Source organism: Pteropus alecto, unplaced genomic scaffold (genome assembly GCF_000325575.1).
Source record: "Pteropus alecto unplaced genomic scaffold, ASM32557v1 scaffold34, whole genome shotgun sequence".
NCBI classification, from domain to species: domain Eukaryota; kingdom Metazoa; phylum Chordata; class Mammalia; order Chiroptera; family Pteropodidae; genus Pteropus; species Pteropus alecto.
This window is the reverse complement of record NW_006435763.1, coordinates 2,890,661-2,918,405: the sequence shown is the minus strand read 5'-3', so window position 1 is coordinate 2,918,405 and position 27,745 is coordinate 2,890,661. Positions and strand designations below refer to the sequence as shown.

The 27,745-nt window shown below is 43.2% G+C and overlaps 1 protein-coding gene across 1 annotated transcript in view; it reads right to left on the bottom strand.

Annotated features, from left to right (window-relative positions):
• SHISA9 (shisa family member 9) overlaps positions 1-27,745 on the bottom strand; it is a 262,273-nt gene that overhangs the window by 16,443 nt on the left and 218,085 nt on the right. The window contains exon 4 of the mRNA XM_015588575.2: positions 7,939-8,094. Coding sequence (XP_015444061.1) covers positions 7,939-8,094 — 156 coding nt within the window. The remainder of the gene's footprint in view (positions 1-7,938; positions 8,095-27,745) is intronic.

Here is a 27,745-nt window from a genome sequence, read left to right as displayed (position 1 = left end):
CCCACTCATATGCTTCTTAACTACCCTCAACTCCATTTTCTTCTCTCCATCCTCTCCCCACCCCAGTCCAGGTCACCACCCACCGGGATGACTGCAAGAATCTCCTAGTGGGTATCACCAATGCCGGTCCACTCTCCCCTAACCCAGTCTCCCCTTGCAAACCAGAACCACTTTCTGAGAATACAAAAAGGGTCCTGCTCGTATCCTGCCCAGAACCCTGCAGCACCTCCTAAATTTGCCTCAGTTCGAGGTCACTAAAGACTTCTACCTCCCCCTCCTTGGGTCAGCTACATTCTCCCCACCCCTAATCCAACCCTAGTGGGAAATAACTTAGGAATTAGGGTCAGACAGACATGGGTTCCAATTGCAGCTTTACCACTTAGCAGCTCTGTGACTCCAGACGAGCGAACCATCCTTGTTCAGAAGCCCATGTCCTCAACTCTGAAAAGGAATGAGAACCGCCTACCCCACTGGGTCATCAGAGAATGAAATGACAACGTGATGTAAAGGGCCCAGCACTCCGTCTGGCACATAGTAGAGAGGGAACAAATTACAGCTGCCTCCAGGTCCAGCCGCCCGGCTAGTTCACTCACAGACCCGAGTCAACCAACGCCTTCCCTTTCGACGCAACCTCAGGAAAGCTGAAAACAGCATTCCGTCCCCCTAAAAGCCTAACCGTTCCCAAGATGCTGGGCCAGAATCTGACTCTGTTTATCTCGCCCTCCTAAGCTGTGTTTTGGCCCCTGCAGTAATATGCCTTGTGCTTTGCCACTTTGCCTGTGCGGCTTCCGAGGAAAAAGCAACGTTTTCCTGGAGGTCTTACCTGGGCTGGTTTCTGAGGGTGACATTTTCCTTCGGGCAATGAATACTGGGAAGCAAGGAGCAGAAATTCTTCAACAATGGCCCCAAACACAGTCGCGCTACACCAGAGCCACATGTGCGCGCGCGCACGCACACACACACACACACACACAAACGCCTACACACTGGCACTTGGACGGACTTGCGGGTCCACCGACACAGACACACGTGTGCACTGAGTCACACACAGACACCAAGGTTCTCTGTGCCTTCACTGAATGATGTCAGATCTGACAACACCTGGACGAAAGAGCTAGAAAAAGCCGTACGGTACCTTTTGGTGACTTAAGTGTCGCCACTGCCCAGTCACCATCAGAACTTCCTAAAAAAATAATAATAATTGAGAGATGTTGATCTGTTTCTTGAACACCCAGGTGCTTGCTGCTGGCGGCCCCAGCTGCAGCCCCCCGGGTGGGGGAGGGGAGCAGGCTTCAGGGTACCCAAGGAACAGGGTGAGGGACCAAGTGTGCAAATGGAGTTATCTGTATACCTCTTTCTGCAAGGCTTTGAAGCCATTTCAAGACAACGCCCTACAGAGGATCAAAAGCGGTGCCCTGCAAGAGGCCGAAATGTTTTCAGCAACATAAAGCGCGAGAGAGTTCTCTAAATCTCAATCCTCTAAGAAAGAGGAAAATTTGAGTTACATGAGGTCACTTTGGCTAATGACAACACTTTGTTGACAAGAGATAAATTTTGACCCTGTTTTGCTGCAATCTCTCTCCTGAAAAGCGGGGGGAGGGGGGAGTGGCATTAGTCACTCCAAGTTCAAGGTTGGGACACACTCTGCTGACTGCAACTTGAAATGCTGGGTGGCAGGCCCCATGGCTAGGAACGGTCCTAGCACACAGTCCGTGTTTGAAAAATATTGTTGAATGAATGAATGAATTCAAGTTTCTCCCTGGAGTCACTTTTCTTAAGGTATGAAAATTTCCCTACTTTACAAGCTTAGCTGGTGATCTGAGAATCCCATACTGCCTGGAAGTTTGGTTATAAGTCAGTTTTCCACATTGAATTCTGTTTCAGATATTCCGAATGAGCCCTAGGGGACTCTCGCATTATTAGCAGAGACCCATGGGGACCCGCTTCATAAAGTTAAGGGCGACTATGGCTACACACCCTACCCGCGTCCTTGAAAAGGCTTCCTCTGTAAGACTGGGTCTTACGCAAAGCGGGGCAAACCCGCTCATGTGTCTGCAGCCGCCTCTGCCCATTGGCTGCAGATCTGACCAATCAGTGTGAGCTACCAGCTCCCCTTCCCTTCCCTGGGAATCTACCTGGAAGAACCAAATCCTCAATATTTCTGCACAGTTTCCAGCGATATAACAGGCTGCCAGCTGAGAGGAGACGCAGGAAACGGTCTGTGTGCTGAGTGATTACAGAGCACAGATCCGGCCCCACTTAAACATTTCCGTTTGGCCTCTCAGGCGTGCCAAAGGACGCTCAAATTGCCACGTTCCCCCTGCAGATAGGAACTCTACACCCTCATCACTCACAACAGAGGGGAAACTGGAGTGGCAGGAGAAGAGGGACAAAGTTAAAATTAAGTGGGACCCGCCCAGGATGACTTGATGTTTCTTCTCCCTCTGAGCCAAGAGTCGCTGCCATCTAGAAAGAGCGACGTGCCCCCAGATCTTCCTGTGCGGGTGGACACAAGCCTGACCGAGTCACTGACTCCAAGGAAGGCTTCTCATCCCCAAGCCAAATCCATCACTGTTTGCCTTGAAGGCAGGAAGCACGCTGTAGTCACCTCTGTCCCCACTCCCTAAGACAGGCAGTAACAACTTTTGTTTCATAAATCCATGGCTAATAAGGGCACTTAATCAGATGGCATGCTGGCAACCAAAAATACTGTTAAGGTTTCACCGTGCACTTGGTGGCACTAGTGGACATTAGGTAAATATTGTTGGGTGAAAAATTAAATTCTTATTAAAAGGGGATGGGCCAAGGCATGGAGAGGAAAGAAACATGAAGGAACTCTCTGGGAGATGCAAATATTTCATATCCTTACTGGGACATTGGTTACCCTAGTGTATGTATATTTCAACAACCACACTATTATAAAATTATGATCTGCGTATTTTACTGTACATGAATTACATATCCTTCGACTATAGTATACCTTCAATATGTTATACCTCAATTATACTCTGCATTAGGAGAAAACTTCTACCTTCAAACAAAGGAAAATAATACCTCACTGAGTCCTGTCCCACAAAAAAAGGGAGAATGGGCCTCCTAGATCTTTTTTTTTTTTTTTTCCTAGTTATATCCTTCTGATGCTAGAGATTGCTGCTCTCTGGAAGCCGGCATCATTTCGTAGAAAAAAACAGTATTCTGAATCAGGCAATCCTGACTCTGACTCTCGTCTCTGCCATTTACTAAGAGTGTGACTTTGGGAAAATTCTTTAACTATCCTGAGCCTCTGTTTCCCCATCTGCAAAATGTCGGGACCACAGAAATACCTCCCTCATAGGTGGGCCATTTGGGAGCTCAATGAGACTACCCTCCTTTCTGCCATCACTTAAAAATGAATGAATGAATAAACCAGTAGAGGTCGATTCGTGGTAGAGGTTCTTACATACCTCTTAGGATTTTCACACACGATTCCTACAGGAAGAGTGAAGAAGGAATTCCTGCCACCTATAAGTGTATTTCTCTGTGGTTTTAAAAGGGGCTTTTGGAAAAAGTAACAGGGTTCTGGCAAAACTCCATCGTCTGTCAAACAACAACCGAGAAAATGTTTTCCTATTAAAATTTGGAATTAAAGATGAAAGCACCACGGTATTTTGTCCATCATGCTGGTACCTCTCATCTGCCTCCCTAGGTAACCTGAATTGCCTAGAAGCATCAAAGGGCACATGGTTGGAAGTCGAGGATTTAAACTCTCAGACACCTAGAGGAAAAGCTAGACTTGGGACCAATGGAGACAAATACCGGGAGAAGTGGGGGGTGGGGCAATTTTCAGGCCCACTGGGAATTACATCAAAGGGTGGCAGGAGTCACCACTCTCTGAACCATCAGGTGACCCTTAGGGATATTTTGACAAACACCTCTTGTCTTGAAAACATTGTCCTATAAAGAACCGTGAAGTGGGTTCCCACATTGTGACCACCCCTCACATGGGTGGCTCAAGCCAGAGCACTTGTGTGTTTAACTGGATTTTCAGGTGCCATTTGGGCTCAGTCTCTCACAAAGCACACTACTTGGCTTCAATTATGGTAGAAAAATATTTCTAAAATGTTTGAACCCACATCTCTGACTTAGTCAGGAGAGTTAACTGATTGAAACAATCTTTCTTTGACAGATTGTAGTAGCCATCCATCTGGGCATGGATCTTTGTTGTCCAGGCTATAGAGATGAAGGGGTTTGGGCTGCCCCTTTGCTGGTCCTTAGGATGGTTCAGAAAAGTCATCTGCTGTTTGCTTATTTGCTTGTTTGTTTTATGAGCTTCCCAGAAGGAGTTAGCATCGATGCATGTCTTTTCCATCCCGCTGGAGTGAAAGATGGGGATCGAGCTCTCTTATTTCTTTCGTAATGAAATCTGGGCCATTGCACATTAATCAAGGTGCCAGTGTATCTTGGAGATTCAAGGAAGAAACTGACTGACAAAAAAACTCTGGTTGGGAGACTTTAACATGGGGCAGAATTCACTGAGGATCGACCCTAGAGCAGGTTAAGCACTTCCTGTACACTACATCATTGAATCTTTCCAACACACCATCGGCTGCGTATTTTCATTATCTCCATCTGAGGAGCTGAAATAATTGCTGTAATTACTTGATAAATGTCTGAGCCAGGTCTTACACTCAGTCCTGACCAATCGCAGAGGCCATGTGACATTCTGCCATCTTGCTGATCATCTTAAGCTCCTGACTTGATGTGGTTGGTGCCTATCATGTGGCATTATTCACTGGTTTAAAAAATGTTTAAGAAGTTTTAAAAAAAGTTTGCTGTAGAAAGCTCGGTAAACTCTGATAACCAGACTCACTTTCTAAAAGTTTCAATGCAGTAAATAAGGGGAGACTCAGACAGCTTTTAGGGTTGACCACCAAGTTTAAAAATACTTCTGGAAAATAAATTTGTCTTGGTGGCTTTAATATTCAGAACATCAGGTGGGTTTGGGCCAGTTACTAAAACTCTGACCCGCTTCTGCATGTGAAAAATGAAGAAGCTGAATTATATGGTCTCTAAGTTCCGTCTCAATTTTAAAATCAGGAAATTAAACAATTCTACTCATTCTTGTTATTAGAATACCCATGGACCATTAAATGGTCCCATTCATTCACTCTCAACTCTTTGGAGAAAAGGGTAGTAAATGTTGATGGGTTTTAATTAATTAATTAACTAATTAATTAATTAATTTCATTTGTTGAAATCACATTTATATTTCAAGAGAGCCCTTTTCTCTCTACAATTCGGGAGCTTGGGCATTTAACATCTGCTGATAATACAGCACATGACTACAGAATGGTCTCGGTTCCCAAGGAGTTTACTGCCTAGTTACCAGTAAAAGGTCGCACTGGGGAAACGTCAGAGGCTAAACCTCACTGGTCTTCACATTTTAAACATTTTTTAAACATTTCATTAATGAGATGCCTTTCGTCATTCACACCATGGTCACATTATGCCTTAATAAAGAACTCCTGAAAGAATGTTTATTATGGGATTTGCATGTCACTTGTGAAGGCAGATGCTGGACTGACTACTGGGTAACCCACTGAGTCTGACTGTCCCCCAGCTGGCTCCTTACTGGACCTCCACTCACTAGAGATTCACAAGACCATCTGTGACTCAAAGAAAGCCTGTGAACTCCCACAGTAGTCAGAGAAGGACAGATATAGGGGTGTTGCCTTCCTACTAAGCTATTCTTTGATGCTTTTCAAAGATCAGCTCATTCATTCATTCAACAAACATTTCAGGAATTCTTCCTTTGTGGAAGAAAGAGTTACTGAAGGAATGTCAAGTAAATTTTCATACAGCAAACTTTATTCCAAACGCACTGCAGACATTTGCTGTGCACAGGGACCCTGAACAAATCCTGGGGAGAATCAAAGAACTCTGTGGGAATACCCATCCATTATTTACCCAGAGAGCTACTGGGTTTTGAAGGGGGATGAGACACTGGGCTATGTAGAACAAATGAGTTGTTTAGGGTAATGTGATCAGTTCAAAAGGAAAAAGACATCTGGACTGGATTTTTTTTTAGTGCCAAAAAAAAGAATCAAATATAACAGCAGACGCTATTTATTACCTAAATACAAGGCTCAGGAAGGGAGGCAGCCACCAAATAGTATACGAAAGTTCTAGTTACATCGGCACAGGCACCGTGACGCCTTCTCTCCTAGGCAACAGCCCTCGTGTCTTCCTAGGACTATTTGAGTCTGTTTGAACAAGTTTAAGATGCATGTGCTATGCAAACATGCAATATGGCATAGAGGAATCTGAGGTCATGGGGATGTAGATGAAGGTGGAGTTAGGGGTAGAAATTCAACGTGACACATGGGGGACCGGCATGTGAGGTCTCGTGAAGCTTTGGATTTACGAAGCCAGCGTCTGTCAACACAACCTGTGACCTTGATATTATCAATTTGGCTCAAGCTCTCTTTGAATGATTCCATCTGGATGTCCTAGGAAATCAGGGAACGTGAATTCCTAAAGATAGACTTCTGGTTCGAACACGTTCTAAGCTCCTAGTATGCGCCTGGCTCTCTGCCAGGCACCAAAACGGTTGTTTTGTGACTCGGACGCTAGTAGAGCTTGGCTGCCACAAGCATCATAGACGTGATAGCGTCTGTGCTCGGGTTTCTGGTGGGAGTTCATGACGGAATTAGGAATCAGGATATTTTATCCTGGAATCGATCAGGAAGTGTCTCCCTCTCCATCACTAATGAGGGGCTTGGCAGTGGGAGAAGAAGAGAGAGTGAGAGACACGTGATCTGCGGGTCTTGCGCCCGCCTGGCTTTGCTGTGACTGTGGCTTCCGTGCACTGAGACTCTGCTATGAGTCCGTTGTTCAGGAGCCTGGGTCACCGTCATGCTCATGGACGAGGAAGGAACGGACCGACGGAGGACCAGGGCCGTGGGAGCTCAGGCTCCAGAGTGATAAAAACACGGGTTCAAGTCTCGGCTACGTCGCCCGTGCCCACAGGCGGCTTGATTTGGGGCAAGTTAAATTACCTTCCTTGAGCCTCAGTTTCCTGATCTGAAAATTGGGACAATACCTGTGCCTTTCTCTTTGGATCACTGTGAGAAAATGAGACAGTGTCCAGTGCAGTGTCTCGCATTTGGTAAGAATTCCAGGCTGCCCACCCAGAAAATATTTATATCCCGAAGAGCTGACGCTTCCTGGGACAGGGACGTCAGGCATAGTGACTGCCCGGAGCTAGGACGACTCTGTGGATAACGAGTGTTACCCACTCAGGGGTTAGACAGTCAGAGACCGAGTGTCCCAGATTCTGTGTTTAGGTGCCCTGAAGATTCACCTGGGCAGACAGTGGACGACGAAGGGGCTGATATGTCAGTGGGACCAAATGAGCATACGGGTCTTCCTTCCCAGGAAACAGCCCCCACGTGTGCCCCTCGCCCACCCACCCTGCCCCCCACAAAGAGGTAAGACTTGGTCTGGGTCAGAGAGAAAGGGCCTCTGGACCTTAGTAAACTGTATCCCACAAAGAGAGACCAGACTTGTGCCCCTCGCCCACCCACCCTGCCCCCCACAAAAAGGTAGGACTTGGTCTGGGTCAGTTTATTAAGGGCCTCTGGACCTTAATAAACTGTATCCCACAAAGAGAGACCAGAATAGATAGATGATGATAGATAGATGATAGATAGATAGATAGATAGATAGATAGATAGATAGATAGATAGATAGATAGAAAATAGAGAGATGATTGATAGAAAAAAAGAAACAGAAGCAAAAGAAATGGAGAGAGGTAAAGAGAGACAGAGATTGGAGTTAGCTATAGAGATGAAGAAAGAGAGATTGGAAAGATAGAAAAAGGAGTAGAAAAAAGTTGGAGAGAGAGAGATCTGGAAGGAACAGAAACGTCGAGGAGGAGAGAGGCGACATGGCGCTTACCGACTGCCTTCAAGGAGGCGTACTTGTTGAGCTCTTTTCCGGGCGGCTGCTGCTCGTAGGGGTTGGAGATCTGACCCAGATTGGGGTACGAATGCGGATGTCCCATCTGCTGCAGCAAAGGCGAGGTGGGCACAGCATTGTTCATCTGGGTGGTGTCTGGAAGTAAAGAGACAGAGGGAGAAGGTCACAGACCGTGCAGGACCTCTGGCCACCCACACCACTGTCACATCCATCGAGACCCAAACTCCCGGCCCTTTGGGGACACGGGAGGAAGAACAGTGGAGGATGTGCAGACACAGCAGAAACTACTGAATGCACAGTCCTCACTAGACAGCAGCTGAGGACAGATGGGTAGAGGGCAAAGGGTACGCCGAGAACTTCTCCACCTCCCTCTAAATTAACACACGGTCCTATCACTGTGGAAATTATTTTTTGTTATCGAAACAATACGTGTATAAAAAGATCATCGTCTTCAGTAACGGTCAATGGGATGGAAGTCAGAACAACAACGAGAAGCCATTCCTTTGCCAAGAGACTGGAAAAAAAATGAAAAGAACTGAAAGACAGCGATGGTGACAAAGATGTTGGAAACTGGGCGGTCCCATAAACTGATCGCGGACGTGGGATTTGCTGTATTTGCAGAAAGGAATCTGGGAGTGTGTATTGCAATTTAAAGTGCATGTGGATGTTGACCAAATAATACCGCTTCTAGAAATCGAGCCCTCAGAAAGATAAGCATTAGAATATAAGGATTTTTGTTCAGAGATGGTCTCTGCATCGTTGTTTGTAAAAGAAAAAGAAGAAAAAAAAGCCACACACATAGAAACAATCTGAACTATCGATAAAGGAATTCTTTTTTCTAATTTTAATATTTATTTATTTTTCATTACTTTTGAGCATATCCATTTTCTCTTATTCCCATTCACTGTTTAAATGTATTTAATTATGCAATAATGTACACATACCAAATATACTTATGCAAGTTATTAACTCACCACCCAACTTAGGAACTAAAACATAACGCATGCTCACAAAATTCTTAAACAAATTATTGTACATCCACGTAATGGAATATCATTCAGCTGTTAGAAAAATGAGTTAAAATCAGTTAACTTTGTACCCATCAGACTGGATAGTTTCTTATGGTTTATATATTAAGGGGGAAAAAAAAGATGTCAAAGCAAAGCAAATAATACAGCATTTTTGTTAAAGAAAAGAAAAACTTATGCATATTTTTGTGTGCTATGGTTTGCAAAGACCAAAAAAAAAAAAAAAAAAAAGTAAAGACACATAAACTAGATAGTGGCAACTCTGGGGGAATGAGATGGATGGGGAGAGAGTTTCAAGAAGGTTTCTCTGAGGAAATGTCCTGAGATGGTTCTGGAGATCGAGATGGCAGTTAAGTGTGGTGGGAGATGGAAGGTGCTGGGGAGGGTGTTCCAGGCGGAGAAAACAGCATGGACAAAAGCCATGAAGCCGGAGAGAACGCTCGATGGCCTCTGGCCGTGCGTGGCTGGAGAGCAGGGCGTGAGGGAAGCAGGATGAGGTGGGCTGCAGAGGCTGGCAGGACCCGATGCGGCTTGTTACCCATTTTCGTCTCCGCCCTGAGAGCCATGGGGGGTTTAGACAGGAGGCGAGAGTGAAACGAGAGACAGGTGACAAAACAATGGCTTTGTTTCAGGCAGGAAAGACAGGTGCTCTCCAACTTCATGAAGCACACGTGCCGATCCAGATAAACATGGCAGTGGATGCGCCCATTTCCCAGCCGCGGTGTTGGCTGCCAATGGCCCATAGTTGCCCCTGGTCCCCAGAGAATGACAGAAACCATCACCCAAGGATTATTGTGCTTAATACACTTCACCCTCACCACCCCAGGGTGTCAGCAACTCTAAGGTACAAAGACCAGCCCCTGGACTCGAGGTGGGGATGATTTATGGAGCAATGGATACTGCAGAGCTCCTGTGGATTGGGACAAGTTTAGAGCAGGGGTTGGCACCTTTTTCTGTAAAGGGCCGGATTATAAATAGTTTAGGCTTTGCCATCCATGGGTTGGAACTACTTTACTCTGCCTTGTAGCAAAAAAGCAGATACAGACATTATGTAAATGATGGGTGTGGCTGCATGCCAATAACACTTTATTTAGTGACAGCTGAATTTGGCCCAAGGGCCATAGTTTGACAACTCCTGGTCTAGACTTTATCTGAGACTGAGATCCTTTTGTGTGGCTCCTTTATCTTCCCTATTTTGTTTTTCTTACAAGCTTAGAGTTGTGTGTGTGTGTGTGCGTGCGCGCACGTAGGGCACACTTTTGAGTCTCATGTACCTCAACCTTTTCTCTCAAGCACTGTTTCAAGACAATCCAACCCATGCCATGTGTGCAATGTGATGGGCTTTAGAAACCAATAAACTCAAGTGGAAAGAGGCAAGGATTCCACAGCTGAGCCACAGAGATAAGGATGGTATTTTTATCACCACACATACATGGGCCATCACACAAGCCCAGTTGTCTAATGGGAAAGTCAGCAAACATAAGCCAAGTAACCCAGCCTGTAGCCAGCATCCAAGAAGGCAGATGTATCCTTCTGCCATGACAGCTTCTTGGCTAAGATTCGGCTGGAGCAGAAGATTAACGAAGTCATGGCAGGAAAGGTATTGCATAAGGCACAGCTTTTGCTGTAGCTTAGACTCTAAGATCCTCTGACATTTTCCTCTCTAGAATGACCTGCTGGGGAAGTCCATCTGCTTCCCCAGGCATGTCAGGACAGACATGTTTTGTGCCCAAATATTGGTCCAGCTAGAAGTAAATTACTAGAAGTTCTCATTGTGCAGTTCTGTGGGGTTTTTTTTCATCATACATTTTCCTAGTGGACAGTTCCTGTTTTGTATGTCGAGAACCACCACTTCCTTGCCACATTACTCTGTCCCCATTTGAGTCATGGGATGAGCTGCCAGTCATGGTGACTGTCTTAGTTTGGGTTTCCACAGACGTCACTGAGATAAGAACTCAAGTGCAAGCAAAATGGGGAGGTGATCTCAGAAATACTGGTAGAAAAAGGGCGAGGGAGGGAGACAGGGAAGAGAAAGAAGCAGGTAAAGAGTGCAGAAGACAAGCAAGAGGCAACTGTGGTGACCTGGAATTTAATCCCTGAGGGCTGAGAGACAGTCTTTCCTCAGCATTTGCATGTCCATGGCCATGTTCATGGGCAGAGTAAGCTCCTACTCAGAGATGTAAGAGCTGGCAGTTAGAAATCAGGCCAATACCTCACCTTTCTGGCCACAGAAGTGAGCGTGTGACCCAAATCAGACCACTCGCAACACCTCCTCCTTTTCGCACTGAATGGGCCAGAGGAGAGCATGTGGTCTAGACGGGGCCAATTAGAGTTCTTCCCTGAATTTTTCTATTTGGAACCTTTGGAGTCAATGGAAGCAGAGAGCTGTAAATTCAAGTGAGTTTGAATCTGCCATGTAGACAAAATCTTTCTTCGTTTTGTGAAGACATAAGGACAACAGGAAAGAAGGAGAGGAGACAGGGAAGGTGCTTGCTCGATAAGCTCGTATGCTTCGGGGTTACTGTCCCTTGCAAGGTAGACTTTTAACTCCTGGGATTCTTGTCTGGAACTGAACCAGAAGGGAGGCTGCTCTCGGGGCTCTAAGGAAGGCGAGAGGATGGTGTCAGAAGGAAAAGGCATTGCCCCTGGGTTTGGTACAAAGCTTCAGCAGATATTTCGAACAGCAAATTGCTTTAATAGTGCATAGAGAATACCCAGGGATACTTGTAAGCTAGTTAGTTAACTAATGTCTTAATGGCAGGTCTTTTTTTTTTTTTTTCTTTCTTTCTAGAAATAGATCCTCAACACTAGCCTGTCCAGTTACAGAGCTGAGACCTCCTAAGCCCATCATCCAGTGGGAGCTATTTCTCTCACGTCTTTGCTCCTTTGGTCCCAGATCTTACCCACTAGGCTCAAATCCTGTTTCCAGGACTGCCAGGGGAGATGCGAAAGACTTCATTAAAAAAAAAAAAAAACTTTAGAGATGTTTTTCACCACTTGGGACAGCCTTTTATATTATTAAATGGAATATTCAATATTCCATTATAAAGTATTTGCTTTTAGATGATTTCGCCCAAGTCCTGAGCTACCTCCAGGGCAGCAGCAAGTAGTTCCTTAATGTAAGTGGGCATGACGAAGATGGTTCACCAAAGTGATCTTTCACAAAAGAGGAGGCGAGGCTGCCCCAACCTTCCTGCTTTCAATTCAGAACCACGGGAAGCAAATTTCTGGCAGTTTTAGATAGCCATTTTGTGCTAGCTTCCAGGCATTGAATATTCAGAAATATTGAAATCCAGTCTCAGAGCAGCAATGAAGAATTATTAAACAGACATTTCTGACTGGATTTTTAAAATGTTATTTTCATTTTACCGAATGGGAAGATGGACCAGCCCTGGCGACCCAGTTTTTCTGTGAATTTTCCACAGATATATCCAGCTAAGGAAGAGAAACAAAAATGTAGATGGAAAGTAAGTTCCGATTGGCATCCTAGAAAAATAGAACAATAGGGTGAGTGAAGAGTAAGGTATGGGTTATAATCTGCAAATCCTGCCTTTGCCAAATGAGAAAAGAGATTGATAGATGATGGTGATGATAGTTCGATAGACAGACAGACAGACAGACAGACGATAGATGATAGAAGATGGATAGATGATAGATTTAAATATATGTGTATATGTAATATATGTATGTGTGTATGCATATATATGTATTTGTGTATGTGTGTATTTATGTGTGTATGTGGGTATGTGTGTGTGTATATATGTGTGTGTGTGTCTGTGTGTGTCTGTGTATACACACACACACACACACACATATACATTTTTTTGCACATTCATGACCGGAAAGTGTGTGTGTATACACACACACACACACACATACACATTTTTTTGCACATTCATGACCGAAAGGGGAATCCAGTAGGACCAATGATGTCTTATTCTTAGCAGGATCATTTCTCTTCTAGACACACCTCAGCCCCGGAGATATCTTACCTTTCTCACCTCTGTAGAAAGAGTCTTCCTACCCAATGCCACAAAAAGACTTTCCCTGCCCCATTATAATGTTGCAACTCATTCTGACACTTAGAAATAATTCATGAGGACTTGCTGTTCTGTGATGCTGCATTCCGTCAAGACCCTCGGTCCTCCAACAAGGAGTTGATGACATCCCTGTGCTTTCTTCCCCTAAGACAGAAGAGGGGCCTCATGTATTTGCCAATCATTTGTCAAAGAAAGTTAAGATTTAGTTACTCTAATTGGAAGCATCTGGCAGAGTCACACCACAGGAACCGCCATGTAAGTGCCATTATTTTGTGGTGTATCTTAGTCACCAAACAGAGAAATGAAATGAATGCAATTCGGATAGGGACAGATAAGGTAAACACGCTCAGTCACAAACACTGGGATGATGCTCTAGGTTTCTCAGTGCAGAGGAGACAACAGCTATCTGAAACTAGACCAATTTGGCTCATATTGGAAGAAAGGCAATGATGGTAAGTCTTTCAAGGCATAGCACAAGGAAGAATAGCCCAGAAAGGCAGAAGATGGTCAGACAGTACTGTTTTGTGGAGCATATATTGTGTGCCAATCACTTGATAAAGAACTGCTTTGTATCTATGAGTCTATTTCTGGTTTTTGTTTGTTTGTTTTTTGTTTTTTGTTTAGATTCCACATGTATGAAATCGTATGGTATTTGTCTTTCTCTATCTGGCTTATTTCACTTAGCATAATATCCTCAAGGTCCATCCATGCTGTTGCGTAGGTCAAGATTTCATTCTTTGTTATGGCTGAGTACTATTCCATTGTATATATACGTACCACATCTTCTTTATTCACTCATTTACTTATGGATACTTAGGTTGCTTCCACATCTTGGCTATTGTAAATAATGATGCAATAAACATAGGGGGTGCATATATCTTTTCAAACGAGCGTTTTAGATTTCTTCAGATAAATACCCAAAGTGGAATTGCTGAGTTATATGATAGTTCTTTTGATTTTAATTTTTTGAGGAACGTCATACTGTTTGATGGTTACCTGATGGGTGGGGAAATTTGGGGCAGGGGCAGATGCAAAAAGGAAAGGAATTAAGATGTACAAATTGCCAGATATAAAAATAGTCATGGGATTATAATGTACAGCATAGGGAATATAGTCAATAGTATTATAACTATATATGGTGTCAGATGGCTACTAGATTTATTGGGGTGATCACTTTATAAGTTACATAAATGTCTAATCACTATGTTGTACACCAGAAACTATAAATATTGTATGTCAACAGTAATTTAAAAATTTTTTATTTAAAAATAAACTTTAAAAAAGAACTTCTTAGACACTATCTCCTCTAATCCTCGTATCAACCCTATGAGGTAGTGATATAATGACAATATATTTTTAAATAAATCGGTTATTGTAGAAGTTTTAGATTTATGGAAACACAGCAAAGGTATTACAGAGAGCTCCCACACACCCCAGATACAGCTTTCCTTATTATTAACATCTCATAATTAGCATGATACATTTGGTGTAATTAATGAACCGATATCGATCACTAAAGGTTTCCTTAGTGAGGATCATCATACTGTTTGATGGTTTGGTGTAATTAATGAACCGATATCGATCACTAAAGCCCCAGTTCATTCAGGTTTCCTTAGTTTTTACCTACTGTTTTGATGGTTACCTGATGGGTGGGGAAATTTGGGGCGGGGGCAGACGCAAAAAGGAATCACATTCAGGTTTCCTTAGTTTTTACCTACTGCCCACTTTCTGTTCTAGAATCTCATCCTGGTACCACATTAAATACGGTCGTCGTGTTTCCTTAGGTTGCTCTTGGCTGTGACAGTTTCTCAGACTCTCCTTGTTTTTGATGACTTTGACAGTTTTGAGCAGTGCTGGTCAGGTATATTGCAGAATGGCCCTAGACAGGAATTTGTCTGATGCTTTTCTCATGACTAGACTGGGGTTATGGCTTTGGGGGAGGGAAACCATAAAAAGTGACATTCTCATCATAGCAGATCAAAGATACAGACTATAACTTACTATTGATGTTTACCTGAATCGCCTGGCTGAGGTAGTTTTTAAGTCTCTCTACTATGAAATTACTCTATTTTTTTTCCCCTCTTTCCATACCATACTCCAAGCAAGGAAGTCACTATACACAAGCCAAACTTAAGAAGTGGGGAGTTACATTCCACCTTCCTGAGTACAGTGTCTACACAAATTATTTGGAATTCTTCGTGGGAGATTTGTCTCTTCTTCCCCTTTTAATTATTTATTCTGTGGACACACAGATCTGTATTATATACTTTGGGTTATAATCCAAAACTAACTATTTTGTTTTGTTGCTCAAATTATTCCAGGTTTAGCCATAGGAAACTCTTTCAATCGGCTCTTATGTCCCTTTTTTTGGAGAACTTCCTTATTTCCATGTCCTACAAGATGGTCCAGGCTCATCTAGTATAGCTCCTGCCCCATCCCAGAATTCCTCCAAGGATCCAGGTTCCTTTTATTGGAGAATCATGTTAGAAACCACCATTCAGCTGCTAGGTGTGCTCGCTGCTTCTAGTCCCTCTCAGCTTACAGGATAAAAAAAAATCTGTGTGTGTATATTCACTCATAGAGATACACATATCTATATAAATATGTACATATGTCACCATCTGTATTATATTAAGCTAAACATGAATTCATCTTGATATCTCCAACTCGAATCTGTTATCACAGGGCTCATTCTGGCATCCTCCCCTTGCCAATATGTGACCTCTCACCCCAACAATGAGAAACCTAACTCCCGTCATCCATCAGCCACTTACTTAATTCCAGTACACATGCCTAGTCGTATCAGAATTGTTAACTCATACCTCCCCCTCCGCACCCCCGGAAGCACCTTTATTAACTAGAGTACCATCTTCAGGACAATGTATTTTTCAAGTTATGAATGTGTTTTTCTCTTTGGTCTTCCTGAGTATATGAGCTTTGCACCTGCATACGGGGTAAGGCTGGGGAATTAGAATTTATTATAGAAGGAGCGTGAAGAAAAATGATGATGATGACATTGACGATAATGATGAAAAGGTAAAGATAATCTCATACACATAATAAACACTTAGAGGAGTTATTATTAGGTGCCAGGCACTATTTCCTATATAAACCGATCTAATTATTCCAAGAATCCCTATGAGATACTATTATTAACCCTGTTTTGCAGAGGAGGAAACTAAGGCACAGAGAGCTTTTGCACCTTGCCCACGGGTACCCCATTTGTAGGTGGCAGAGCCATGCACTGAGCCTGGCAGTCTGACTTTAGAATCTGTGGTCTTAGGCACTGCCTCTAAGATAAAATTTCTGACATTCGGAAAATGATTTCCAACCAGATAATAATAAAAATATAAGTCATGTTATTGATTTTGGAAGATGTTTGTAGCAAATTCCTTTATTTCCACTCTTTAGCACATGAAGGATCAGACTTGATTGTCAAGATCACAGAGTTTTTTTTGCAAGAGTGGACCAGAGAGGAAGAACATTGGGAAACCTAACTTCTCTGATTCTGGGAGATTGTGGGAAGGAAATAAAGAGAAAGAGAGGGGGAGGAAGGAGACTGAGATCATGTCACTCGACTTTTCCCCGTTGGTCTTCAGACCCGGATTGGGGAGAAGAATGATGGGCGAGTTACGAGAACTGCCGAGGGACCTCTCGTCCCACTCATCTGTTGGGGACTCTGGGAAGATCTGAGCTTTCAGAGGCAGCTGAGTCAGTTGACAAATTGAGTGGTATGATGTGATTAAAAGGTTGCCTTGGTGGCATTCTTGGATGGCTCGCATATACCAGATGGCCTGAGAGCAGGGGTCTTGCCGCAGAACCTGTCACTATAGGGCAATGGGTCCCACACAGTGGCGCGGAGTAAGTTTCCTCCCACACGATTCTACTATCTTTTCTCTCCCAAGCAGATGGTTAGCACAGGCAAACCCGGACAAAAGTCACATACTCAGAAAGGCCCACTAGAAAAGCACATCAATGAAGTAAAAAAATGTTTTACCCCCGTTTCTCTAAGTATTACAATCCTATTTGACAAATAGGGAAACGAAAGCTCAGACGGGTTGAGGTGCTTGCCCAGAGTCAGCATATTAGTAACTATCAGGTTTGTCCGATGGCAAAATGGGTGTTTCCCACACGAAGTGAGGCTTTGCCTCGCGTGGACCAGAAAGAAACTAAAAGCTCGTCACTGAGAACCCTCTATGGAGAGAGACCTTTCTGTCTCGAGTATCTTCCTTCTCTGTAACATCTCCCACTCAGACGTGTAAGCCACTGGCCAGATCTATGCCTTTTTGTTTCCTTTTTTATCCAGAGAGGAGAACTTACTGTTTTGTCTAGGGAATATGGAGGCCTCATCCCATGCTGAGAATGCCCTATTACCTTATGGAACCTATGTTGTGTTCTGACCTCTCCCATTGGGCTCATCCATGCATTCCTCCTCACGTATTTGAGTGTCTGCGCTCGATGAACAAGTCCTAGCTCTTACTCTACGTACTAACTAGAAGAAACCATACAATTTTCCCAAAGCTTGTTCATTGCTTAGAGGAACCACATTTTGGCCTGGCCTGCGAGGTCATGCTGGTTCTGTCCAGGGGCCTTCTTCATCCTCCTTTTCAACACATTCTCTGTGCCCCGCAATGCAGCCCCCGAAGGCTCTCTCCACAGACAGCGCCATCCCGAATAACATAATGAAATAAGGATTGAGTTTTCAGTCAGTCAGTTCTGGATTCAAATTCTGGTCCTCCCATTCACCGACAGCAGCATCTTCGGGTGTGTTATAAAGTCTTTCTCAGCCTCAGTCTTCTCAGCTATGAAATGGGGACCGTGACGGCTTTTTCATGGGGTTCCTGGGAGACTGCGTGCATACTGTGCTTGGCAACACATCTGAGATATAGTAAGCATGTGACATGCTGGAGTTAAAGCTTCATTGCCTTCAATGGTCCAGGAAACCAAGGCAACATGATGGGGTGGGCATAAGAAGAGGCTGTCAAGTTCCAGAAGGCCCCCTCTGGACTCAAGAGTTCCTGGACATGTTCCAGGTTATTCAGTTGCTCCCGTAACTGGACAAATGAGGGAATAGGTAGGAGATGTTCCTACAAGGGCCGATCGCACTGGGAATTCTCCTAACGACAAGAGAGGACAAGAGATGTTCAGAAATCATAACAGAACTCTGGCTTTTAGCCCTGTTTTCCTTTCTTTCCTTTCCAAACATTTATGCCCAGCATCCTTTGAAAGAGAAAACCTGAAAATTATAGTTTGAAACACCATGTAGATTTTTCTCTGGCCACAAGCAAGCAAAAAGAAAAAGAAAAGAAGAAAGAAAATCAAATCCCACCCCCAATCATCCTAAATTTATCAAAGGAGAACATAGCGGGCTAGGCTCTCACCAGAAAAAGTTTACATAGAAAAAGAATTAAATCCATCTTATTGAATCTTGGTGGCAGAGGGACCAGCGGGGATTTGCAATGGAGGAAAAAAATGTGCATATATCACTGTAAAACCTTTGGCAAATGAGGCGTTTGTGTTACCCAAGGGTTTATATCTCTACGCATGCAATTTTTTTTCTTTGTATTTTGACCACTTTGGATGGGAATATTTTAAAACTGGAGTTGTGAAACAAATATTTAATGTTCACTTTCAGCCAGCTTTTAGGCTGGGGGGGTGGGGGGCGTTCAGAGATACATTTCAAGTCTCTGGTTATGCTCCAAGGAGATTGACAGTCTGGAACAGGAGGCAGACTGAGAAGACAGGTGAGATGGAGGATGTTAAAATCAGCCCGGTTAAACAGGGTCCTATGAAGGCAGAAGGTAGAGGGCACCAAACCCAGTTTTAGAAGGCAGAAGACCTTCTCCATCTGCATTTGGAAAAAGAGAGACTATCCAAGGCAGTAACAAGAAGAGAACCATCATAATCTGAAGTAGCTCTGTGCATCTATCTGTTCAGGAAACCACAGTTCACTGGCTTCCCTTCTGAAACGGGCCATGTCTAAGGTAGCTAAACTCACCACTGATGGCTCGGCATCCCCACTGTAAATACCAAAGGTTGTTTCAGGCTCACAGCAGCCCTTTCCCAGGAAGTCAGTTTCATGAGATCATGTCACAGTCGCCCCTTCACTCAATAACCCCAGAGCGACGTGGTTGTCAGTTTCTCCTCTTCCTACCTCCATTTATTTAACAGTTCTCTTGTATCCCCCATCATGTTTAGTCTGTTTAATCAGCTGCATGGTGAGTAGCAGCCCATCCACTTGAACTTCGCTGCTTCAAGTCCTAACACGTTAAGGGTTTAGAAACAAGATCCCCAAGCTCGTAAGACTAAATTGTAAAGCAACGATTAGCCGTGTGTTAAAACACTATTTTCTTCTGCATAATGCTCTCTCTTTTTTCTTTATCTTTCCCAAGCTAACTGAATCACATTGCCAGTGTCAGCTTAACTCATGTCCTCCAAGGGACGCTCCCAAACCCGTCCTATCCGACGTACCCCTATACTCCCCCGTATTAGCTTGCTAGGTCTGCCATAACAAAGTACCACAAACTGGGGGGCTTTCACAACAGATATTGATTCTCTCACAGTTCTGAAGGCTGGAAGACCAAGTTCAAGGTGTCGGCAGGGTTGGTTCCTTATGCAAAGGGTGGGAGAATCTGTCCCATGCCTCCTGCCTGGCTGCTGGTGGTTTAGTGGCAACCTGTGGCTTGTGGATGGATGCATCACCCCAGTTTCTGCCCTCATATTCACATGGTGCTCTCCCTGTGTGCAAGTCTGTGTCTAGATGCTCCTTTTTTTATTTAAGGACACCAGTCATATTAGGTTAGGGGGGCCACCCTAACTAATTACAGTCGTCCCCCCTTATCTATGGGAAATACATTCCAAGACCCCCAGCAGATGCCTGATACTGCAGAGAGTATCAAACCCTATAAATACTATAATTTTTCCTATGCGTACATGCCTATGGTAAAGTTTAATTTATAAATTAGGCACAATAAGAGATGCACAACAATAACTAATGATAAAATAGAACAACTATAGCAACAGACTAATAAAAGTTATGTGAATGTGGTCTCCACCTCTCTAAGTGTCTTACTGTACTCACCTTTTCGCTTAAAGGAAGCGCTTTACAGCTTCTCTTTGGCATATCCGAATTGCCAGCATCGCAACTCTTGCGCTTTGGGGCCCTTATTGAGTAAAATAAGGGTGGCCTGAACACAAGCACTGTGATACTGTGACAGATTTTGTAACCAAGGTGGCTACTCAGTGACTAAAGGGCAGGGAGCAGCACATGCAACTCAGAGACGAGATTCACATCCCAGGCAAGACAGCGCGAGATTGCATCACGCTCTGCAGAACGACGATCAATTTAAAACGTATGAATTGTTTATTTCTGGAATTTTCCATTTAATATTTTCAGACCATAGTTGGCCATGGGTTAACTGAAAACTACAGAAAGTGAAATGATGGGTCGTGGAGGATTACTGTACATCGGCAAAAACAAGGTCATGTTCTGGGGTGACAGGGGCTAGGACTTCAAAATGATGGTTTGCGGGAAGACACAGTTCAACCTGTAATGCTGCCTTGACTTCCCTTTTCCATTCATGTGAATACTTTTATTTATTTTCACTGTCTGTTTTACCACCACTCTGAGGCCAAGGTATTTACCTCCTCCGCTTCATTTCAGTGCTCAGCCTGGCTCCTTGCATGGAACTGAATTCTAATACAGGATAGGATGAGGGAAAAAAAGAACAATTTTTTTCAGGCACCTGCTATGTGACAGGCAGTATGCAAGATGCTTTACCTAAAAGCATCTTTCTCTTTAAAAAAAATGCACTGGATGGATTGGCAAAAGTCATTTTGGTGGCTCTGAAATTTGTTTTGTCTTTTTTGAGTGTTTGTGCAGTGGATAAGTGTTTTGTTTATGGACCATTTGATGCCTAGGACAGCAAATAATAGCAATGGAAAAGCAAAGCAATGTAACGAATGAGAAAGCTGGGCTCAGCTTCACAAAATACGAAGGATGCTGCACTGCTCAGGGGTGTATCCTGTACGGGAGAACACAGCGCACACACGCCCCATGGATAGAGCATGAAATATGTCCACTACCAAGTCTCTAGTAAAGACAGTTCTACCTGGCTGTTGGAGGACCCTCTAGACAGTCTCACCTCAGGGGTGGTTTGAGGAATTTTTCAGGCAGTACCTAAAAGGCCTCAAGCTCATGCTTTGTTGGAAGCCTCACACAGCCAATGCATAGAGGCTTACTACTCTTTGATCTTCCTATCATCCGTCCATATTTGTCTGTCAAGGATCCCACTTATGAATTGTTTATTTCTGGAATTTGGGCTGCAAATCTCCCCCACTTGGCTTTGAGATTCCACTTTGAAAGGCCTGTCACGAAGAGTGTAAGTGAATGTTTCGCAGCAATAAACACGCCCTTCTCTCTGCCCCTTTTCCAGATCTTCTAAAGTTCCCCAAATAGCTTCCTCTGTCACTTGAGATGCCAGTCCCTACTCTTGAGAAGTATTGGGGAGCAAAGTGAAGTTATGGAGAGAGAGTAGATCATTCAGAGATAGAAGGCTTGGGTTCAAATCCTAATGTGGCAATGTATCAGCCACAAGGCCCTAAAGCAAATTAATTGATCTCTGGAACCTCTGATTCATTGTTTACGAAATGGGGAAAACGGGAAACTAAGAATTACCAAATGCAATACATCTGTCAACCAAAGTACTGAAAGTAGGCTCTCGAAGAAATATTTGCACAGCCATGTAAACTGCAGCATTATTCACAACAGCCAAGATGTAGAAGCAACCCAAATGTCCATTGATGGATGAATGGAAACATAAACGATGGAACAGTCCTATACAGTGAAATATTATTCTGCTTCAAAAAGGAAGGAAATTCTGATACATGCCACAACGTGAACCTCATACTAAATGAAATAAGCCAGTAACGAAAAGACTCATGCTGTATGATTCCACTTACATGAGGCACCTAGAGCAGTCAAATTCATCGAGACAGAAAGTAGATGGTGGATGCCAGGGGATGGGGGGAGGGGGAATGGTACTTAGTGTTTAATGGGTAGAGAATTTCAATTTTGAAAAATGAATAAACTGATGCAAATAGGTTGCGCAAAATGTGAATATACTTAATGTTACTGAATTGTACACTTAGATGGTAAATTTTATGTTATGCATCCTTTACCACAATTTTTTTTGACTTTTTAAATTAAATTTATTGGAGTGACATTGGTTGATAAAATTATATATGTTTCAAGTGTACGATTCAATAACATGTCATATGTCTATTGCATAAAGTCTATGACTTCATTGGCTGAGATAAAGCATAGAACACCAAGCTTCAGGGCAGAAAGGCTCACTGAGACCATCTCTACTACCTCCCTTTTATTCTAATCTGGAAACCAAGAATCCATATGCTGGAGTGATTTTTCAGGATCACACATATTTAGTTTGAGAGTGAGTAGACAAGGACTGGCGGGAAGGAGTAACATCTATAATCATCAAGAATTAACAACACAATGTGTGTTCAGGTTGATATGAAACCCCTTCAAAGACAGCGGGAGTTGAGGGATGGAACGTGTGACAGTCGGTAAATCCATTCCTCCTCTTCCCCTCCACTAACTTCCTATGGTTACTTTCTATTTCTTAGCAGAGGTGATCCTATCGATTGGTTAGCTCCTGCCTGACTCCATGGATAATTAGTTTGGTTCCCAAAATGGCATTGAACCCAGAGTTTTGGATGTCACTACTTTTTTCAGCTGTTGATCCACAGCTAGGATCTGAAGGGGTGAAGAGGAGAAACTGGACTTGGAGACTAGTGCCTCAGAAAAGACTGGCATTCTGGAAGTTGGTGCACTTCAGCTGTTGGGTAGAAGGTGCACCTCCATTCTTTATTCCTGTTTTTGATACATGTTTTTTCTTCTTAAAGAAGTCCCTCCAACATTTCCTGTAATATTGGCTTGGTGATGATAAGTTCCTTTTGCTTATTTTTATCTGTCCTTCAACTCTAAATGATAGCTTTGCTGGATAAATTATTCTTGGTTGTAGATCCTGGGTCTTCACCCTGTTAAATATTTTTTGCCAAGCCTTTCTGTCCGGCATAGTTTCTTTTGAGAAATCAGCTGCCAGTCTTATAGGTTTTCTCTTATATGTAATTGATTGTTTTTCTCTTGCTGCTTTTATATTCTTTCTTTGTATTTAACCTTCGGCGTTTTAATTATGATGTGTCTTGGTGTGGACCTCTTTGGATCCCTAATTTTTGGAATTCTCTGAGCTTCCTGGGATTTTATATCCATTTCCTTCACCAGGTTAGGGAAGTTTTCTATCATTATTTCTTCAAATAGCTGTTCAACAGCTTGATTTTCTTCAGTTACACCTATCAGATGAATATTTGGAGCCTTAATAGTGTCCCATATCCTCCTTAAATTATTTTTATAGTGTTGGCATCTTTTTTTTTTGCCATTCTGCTTGAGTGTCTTGATTGGCTTTCTTGTCCTCTAGATAGGGCATTCGATCCTCTTCTTTATTCACTTTGTTTATTCTTTTATTTATTCCATTTAATATACTTCTCATCTCAGATAATGTGTTCTCCATTTCAGACTGGTTCCCTTTTATAATTTCCACTTCCATTTTATGTTTTTTTTTTATCTCTTTGTTGAAGTTCTCACTGAATTTATCTACATTTCCCAAAAGTTCACTTTACAACAATTTGAAAGAAAAAAAAAAAACCTACATACGTCAGGTGCTTGACCCACACACTCTTCTGTACCCAAACCCATTCTGTAAATTGGGCATTATTGTGCTCATTTTGCAGATGAGGAAACTGAGGCAAAGGGAGGCTTTGAACCACTTATTCAAGGTCATAAGCAGCAGAGGCAAGGTCCAAAGCTAGTGCTTTTTTTCTCCATATTATTTGATTATCTGTGACAGAGTTCAGGAGAGGACAAAATGCGACACATCCTGAAAACACTGACCTGAGCAGTTGGCACACGTGTCCATAATGTTAAATCCTTTCCCCACCTTTCCCTTTTTAAAACATACCTAAGCCCCAAGAAAAACAACCTAACCATGTATTTCTCTAAGAACTCTCAGATTGTTGAATAAACCAAATCCTTTCTAATTACAGGTTGAGCAAATTTATTCACTGAATAACCCACTTATTAAATAATCACCATGTGCCAATCCTAGACCAGGTATCTTTGTGGAGACCTGGGAAAGAGAATTGAATAAAACCCACCCCTGCCTTTGAGAAGCAATGGGGGAAAGAGACAGGTAGATGAAATCCTTATAACACCTGTGATAATAAAGTGGATACAAAATCAGAAGCAATCGCTGCTTTAAGATGAGGCATACCCTGTAATAATCCCTCCTATACCAAATTCCTAAAAATGACAAATATAAAAAACCCTTAAAAACACAAACTAAAAGCATAATGAGGTATCATGACATATCAACAAGGAGCAAAAACCAGAACAAATAGAAATCTGATGACCTTAAGTCCCCACAAGGGCATGAACCAACTGCAACTCTCATTCACCGCGGGCAGGGACAGCCCCACTGGAAAAATAGTTCAAAAATGTCTTCAAAAGTTAAACACATGTTTACGAGAGGACCCTACAATCCCACTCCTTGGTATTTAACGAAGGGAAATGAAAACTTACGCTCGCACAGTCTGATATTTAAAGTGGATTCATTCACAATCACCAAAAAAAAAAAACTGAGAACAAACCAAATGTCCTTTAGTTGGTGAACTGGTAACAAGCTGCAGTACATCCAAACAATGGGAGACCACTCAAGAATAAAAAAGAACAGACTATTAATATATTCATTGTGCTACGTGAAAGAAGGCAGACGGAAAATGCCAGATACTATGACATTCTGGGCAAGGCAAAAGTATAGGGACAGAAAACAGACCTGTGGTTGCTAGGGGTTCGGATGAGGGGCTGGCTATAAAGAGGCAGCCTTTATAGGAAGTTTAGGGGTGAGGGGGGATAGAACCATTACATGTCTTGATTGGGGTGGTGATGGTTATATGACTCCATGTCAAAATGTGCAGAACTGGTCACCAAAAATAATTATAATACTAAATTTTACTGTATAGAAGTTTTAATATAAACGTAAAAGATTTTTTAAAAATATGTAAAGATATCACCTTGCTTAGAAACGAAGAGCTCTGCTGGCAGACCGGAAACTGTGAGGGACTTCTGAAATACGGGGCCAAAATGGGATTAGACTAAAAATGGAATCTGAGCCAAAGAGAAGAACTGCAGAATATGGATCTGAACATCCCGGGGGTGATAGATACAGGAAACAGGACGGAGTTAGGGAATTCGCAGGTTATTCGTTTCCTGCTGCAGTGGAAGCAGCTGCTGGGGAAGTAGGTCTCAAACCATCTTTCCTCTCTCTAGACCCTCTGGCCTCTTCCAACTTCTGTGACTTGGTACAGAGGCAGAGTCTCATAGGATTCCACGTGGCGAATATCTTTCAACAGAACTGTTGGTCGTCAATTTATCTTAAAAGTTAGAAAGGAGGCAGACACCCTGAATATATCTATGCTTCTTTGTGGGACCCATGAGTTAAAAACGTAAAAGTATGAAAAAAAAAAAGTCTACATTCATTAGATAAATACTTCAGGTACACGGGAAGTGTCTAGTTCTAAGGACCCCTTGGAACTCTAAGTCATGGGTTTCTGGACAGTTTAAGTTAAGAAACTAAGTTAACCAGAGGCCATTTGCCTCGCAGACTAAAGTTTCGCAGCTGCTGGATGACTCCCTCGCATGATAAAGCCGTCAGTGTCCTGGGTCAATATCAACCCAGAGAAAGCGATCTGAATGAATATTTCAAGTCCTGCCCCAATCATTCCAACCTGCTCCCAACACAATACTTAAAACGCACATATCCTTCTGCCAGGGAGAAGTAGCAGAGGGAGGTTTGGGTTGTGACCGCCCCTTTTAAGGGAGCTCTGTTCTCATCCGACGGCCTCGTCTCATCCTTCAATTTTCCAACTGGGCCATGAATTCTTGGATTTCCACACTGAATCTCAAAATTATTAATTCATAAAAAGGAGAGGACTTTCACTTTCCGCTGCCCCACCCTCCTCCTGCCCATCGTTGGGGCCAAGGCCAAGAGACACAGTTAGCTAAGAGGGGATTTCCCTCAATTACTCGAGAAGAAAATTGCTTCTGCTTGGGTGTGAATTCTGGCTCTGCCTTTTAGTAGCTATATGACTTTGAGTAAATTTCTTAACATCTGTGATTCCGGTTCCTCGGCTATATAACACCAATAATCCTAGTACCTATCCTTAATGATGCTCTGAGGATAATATGAGATAAAGCTTAAAGAGATGTTTATGCGTAGCACATGGTCAGCACTCAGTAGATACTGTCATGGAAATAGCTGACCACTCAAAGCCTTAAATGTCAACCAATGAGACAGGAATAAAGTTTGCTTTGGTTCTCAGGTCACCTTGTATTCAATATCAGGCCTTTCTAGAATTACTAATATTATTACTGAATAGGCCAACAAAAATCATCCAGTTGGCCTCTGAGAAATTGGACCCAGGATTAGACCCAGCGAGCTGATGTTTTTCTGGAGACTACTTCATCTTCTGCAATCTGGGCATTAGTGTTAGGCCTAAACATAGCTTCTCTCTAAGGCCTCACGGACCCATGGCCAGAGGCTGGCTTCTCTATTCCACGTTCCCAGGTCTCTGGCACAGACAGAGGCATGGGGGTGAGAAGTCGTCTGTGATGCTGGGGACAGGAGGGCTCTCCCAGTGTCTCAGAGTTAGAAGACTCTGACAAAGAGCCAAGCGCTTAAATGTTGGTGACTGTAAATGAGACTCATCTGTCAATCGTAGGTGGGCACCAGCTCCATCTGCTGTGTCACAAGCCTGGAGGGTGATTAGAGGAAGTGACTTGTACAGTGTGAGGCCTTTGATGGAAGGCAGAAGCCTCCTCAGGAGATTGAAGAACTGTGTACCTTGAAGACTCTTCCAGTCCCTTCAAAAGTTTTACAGATGGGAGAAAACACGCACACACACACAACCTAAAGACGAAGTCCATGATCAAGCAGCAAATGTGCATCAGTGCCAAGATGAGAGTCAACTCTCCAGAATTCTAGGCTATTCCCTTTCCACACAGACGTGGGTGGAGAGGATGCTCCGATAATTTGAGAGTAATATATTCCAGTTCTCCTCTCTCTGCTCATATCGGTCTTCATGTCTGAGCACTTCTTCTCTGTAGAACCTCAGAACAGATCTGATTGTTCATTCATCCATGTATTCCCTTACTCATTCAATAGGTATTTCGGAGGGCCTCTATGTGCAAAGCATCATCCCGGGCATTGGGAATACGTCAAAGAAAAAATGGACCAAGTTCTTGCCTCTGGGAGCTCATCATTTAGTGGACGAGACAGATATTAGGCAACAAGAAAATCACATGAGTGGATATATCCTTACAAAATACATCATTTTTTTTTAAAGAAAAGGTTTTGGGCCCTAGGTGATGACTAATTCACGTGGTGGGAGATATTGCAAAGAACTGACTGCTGTGACCCCCATACCTCTTTCTACGCAGAGATGCTTCCTCATTGGGGAGCTGGCCACAGGGCAGCCAGAGTCTCATGGAGAGTTTGCCCAACAGAATCAGACAAGAAAAGAGTCAAACTCCAGGGTTTTGATTTTCAAAAGATAGCATCGATAGGGATAGTCGAGCATTTGCCA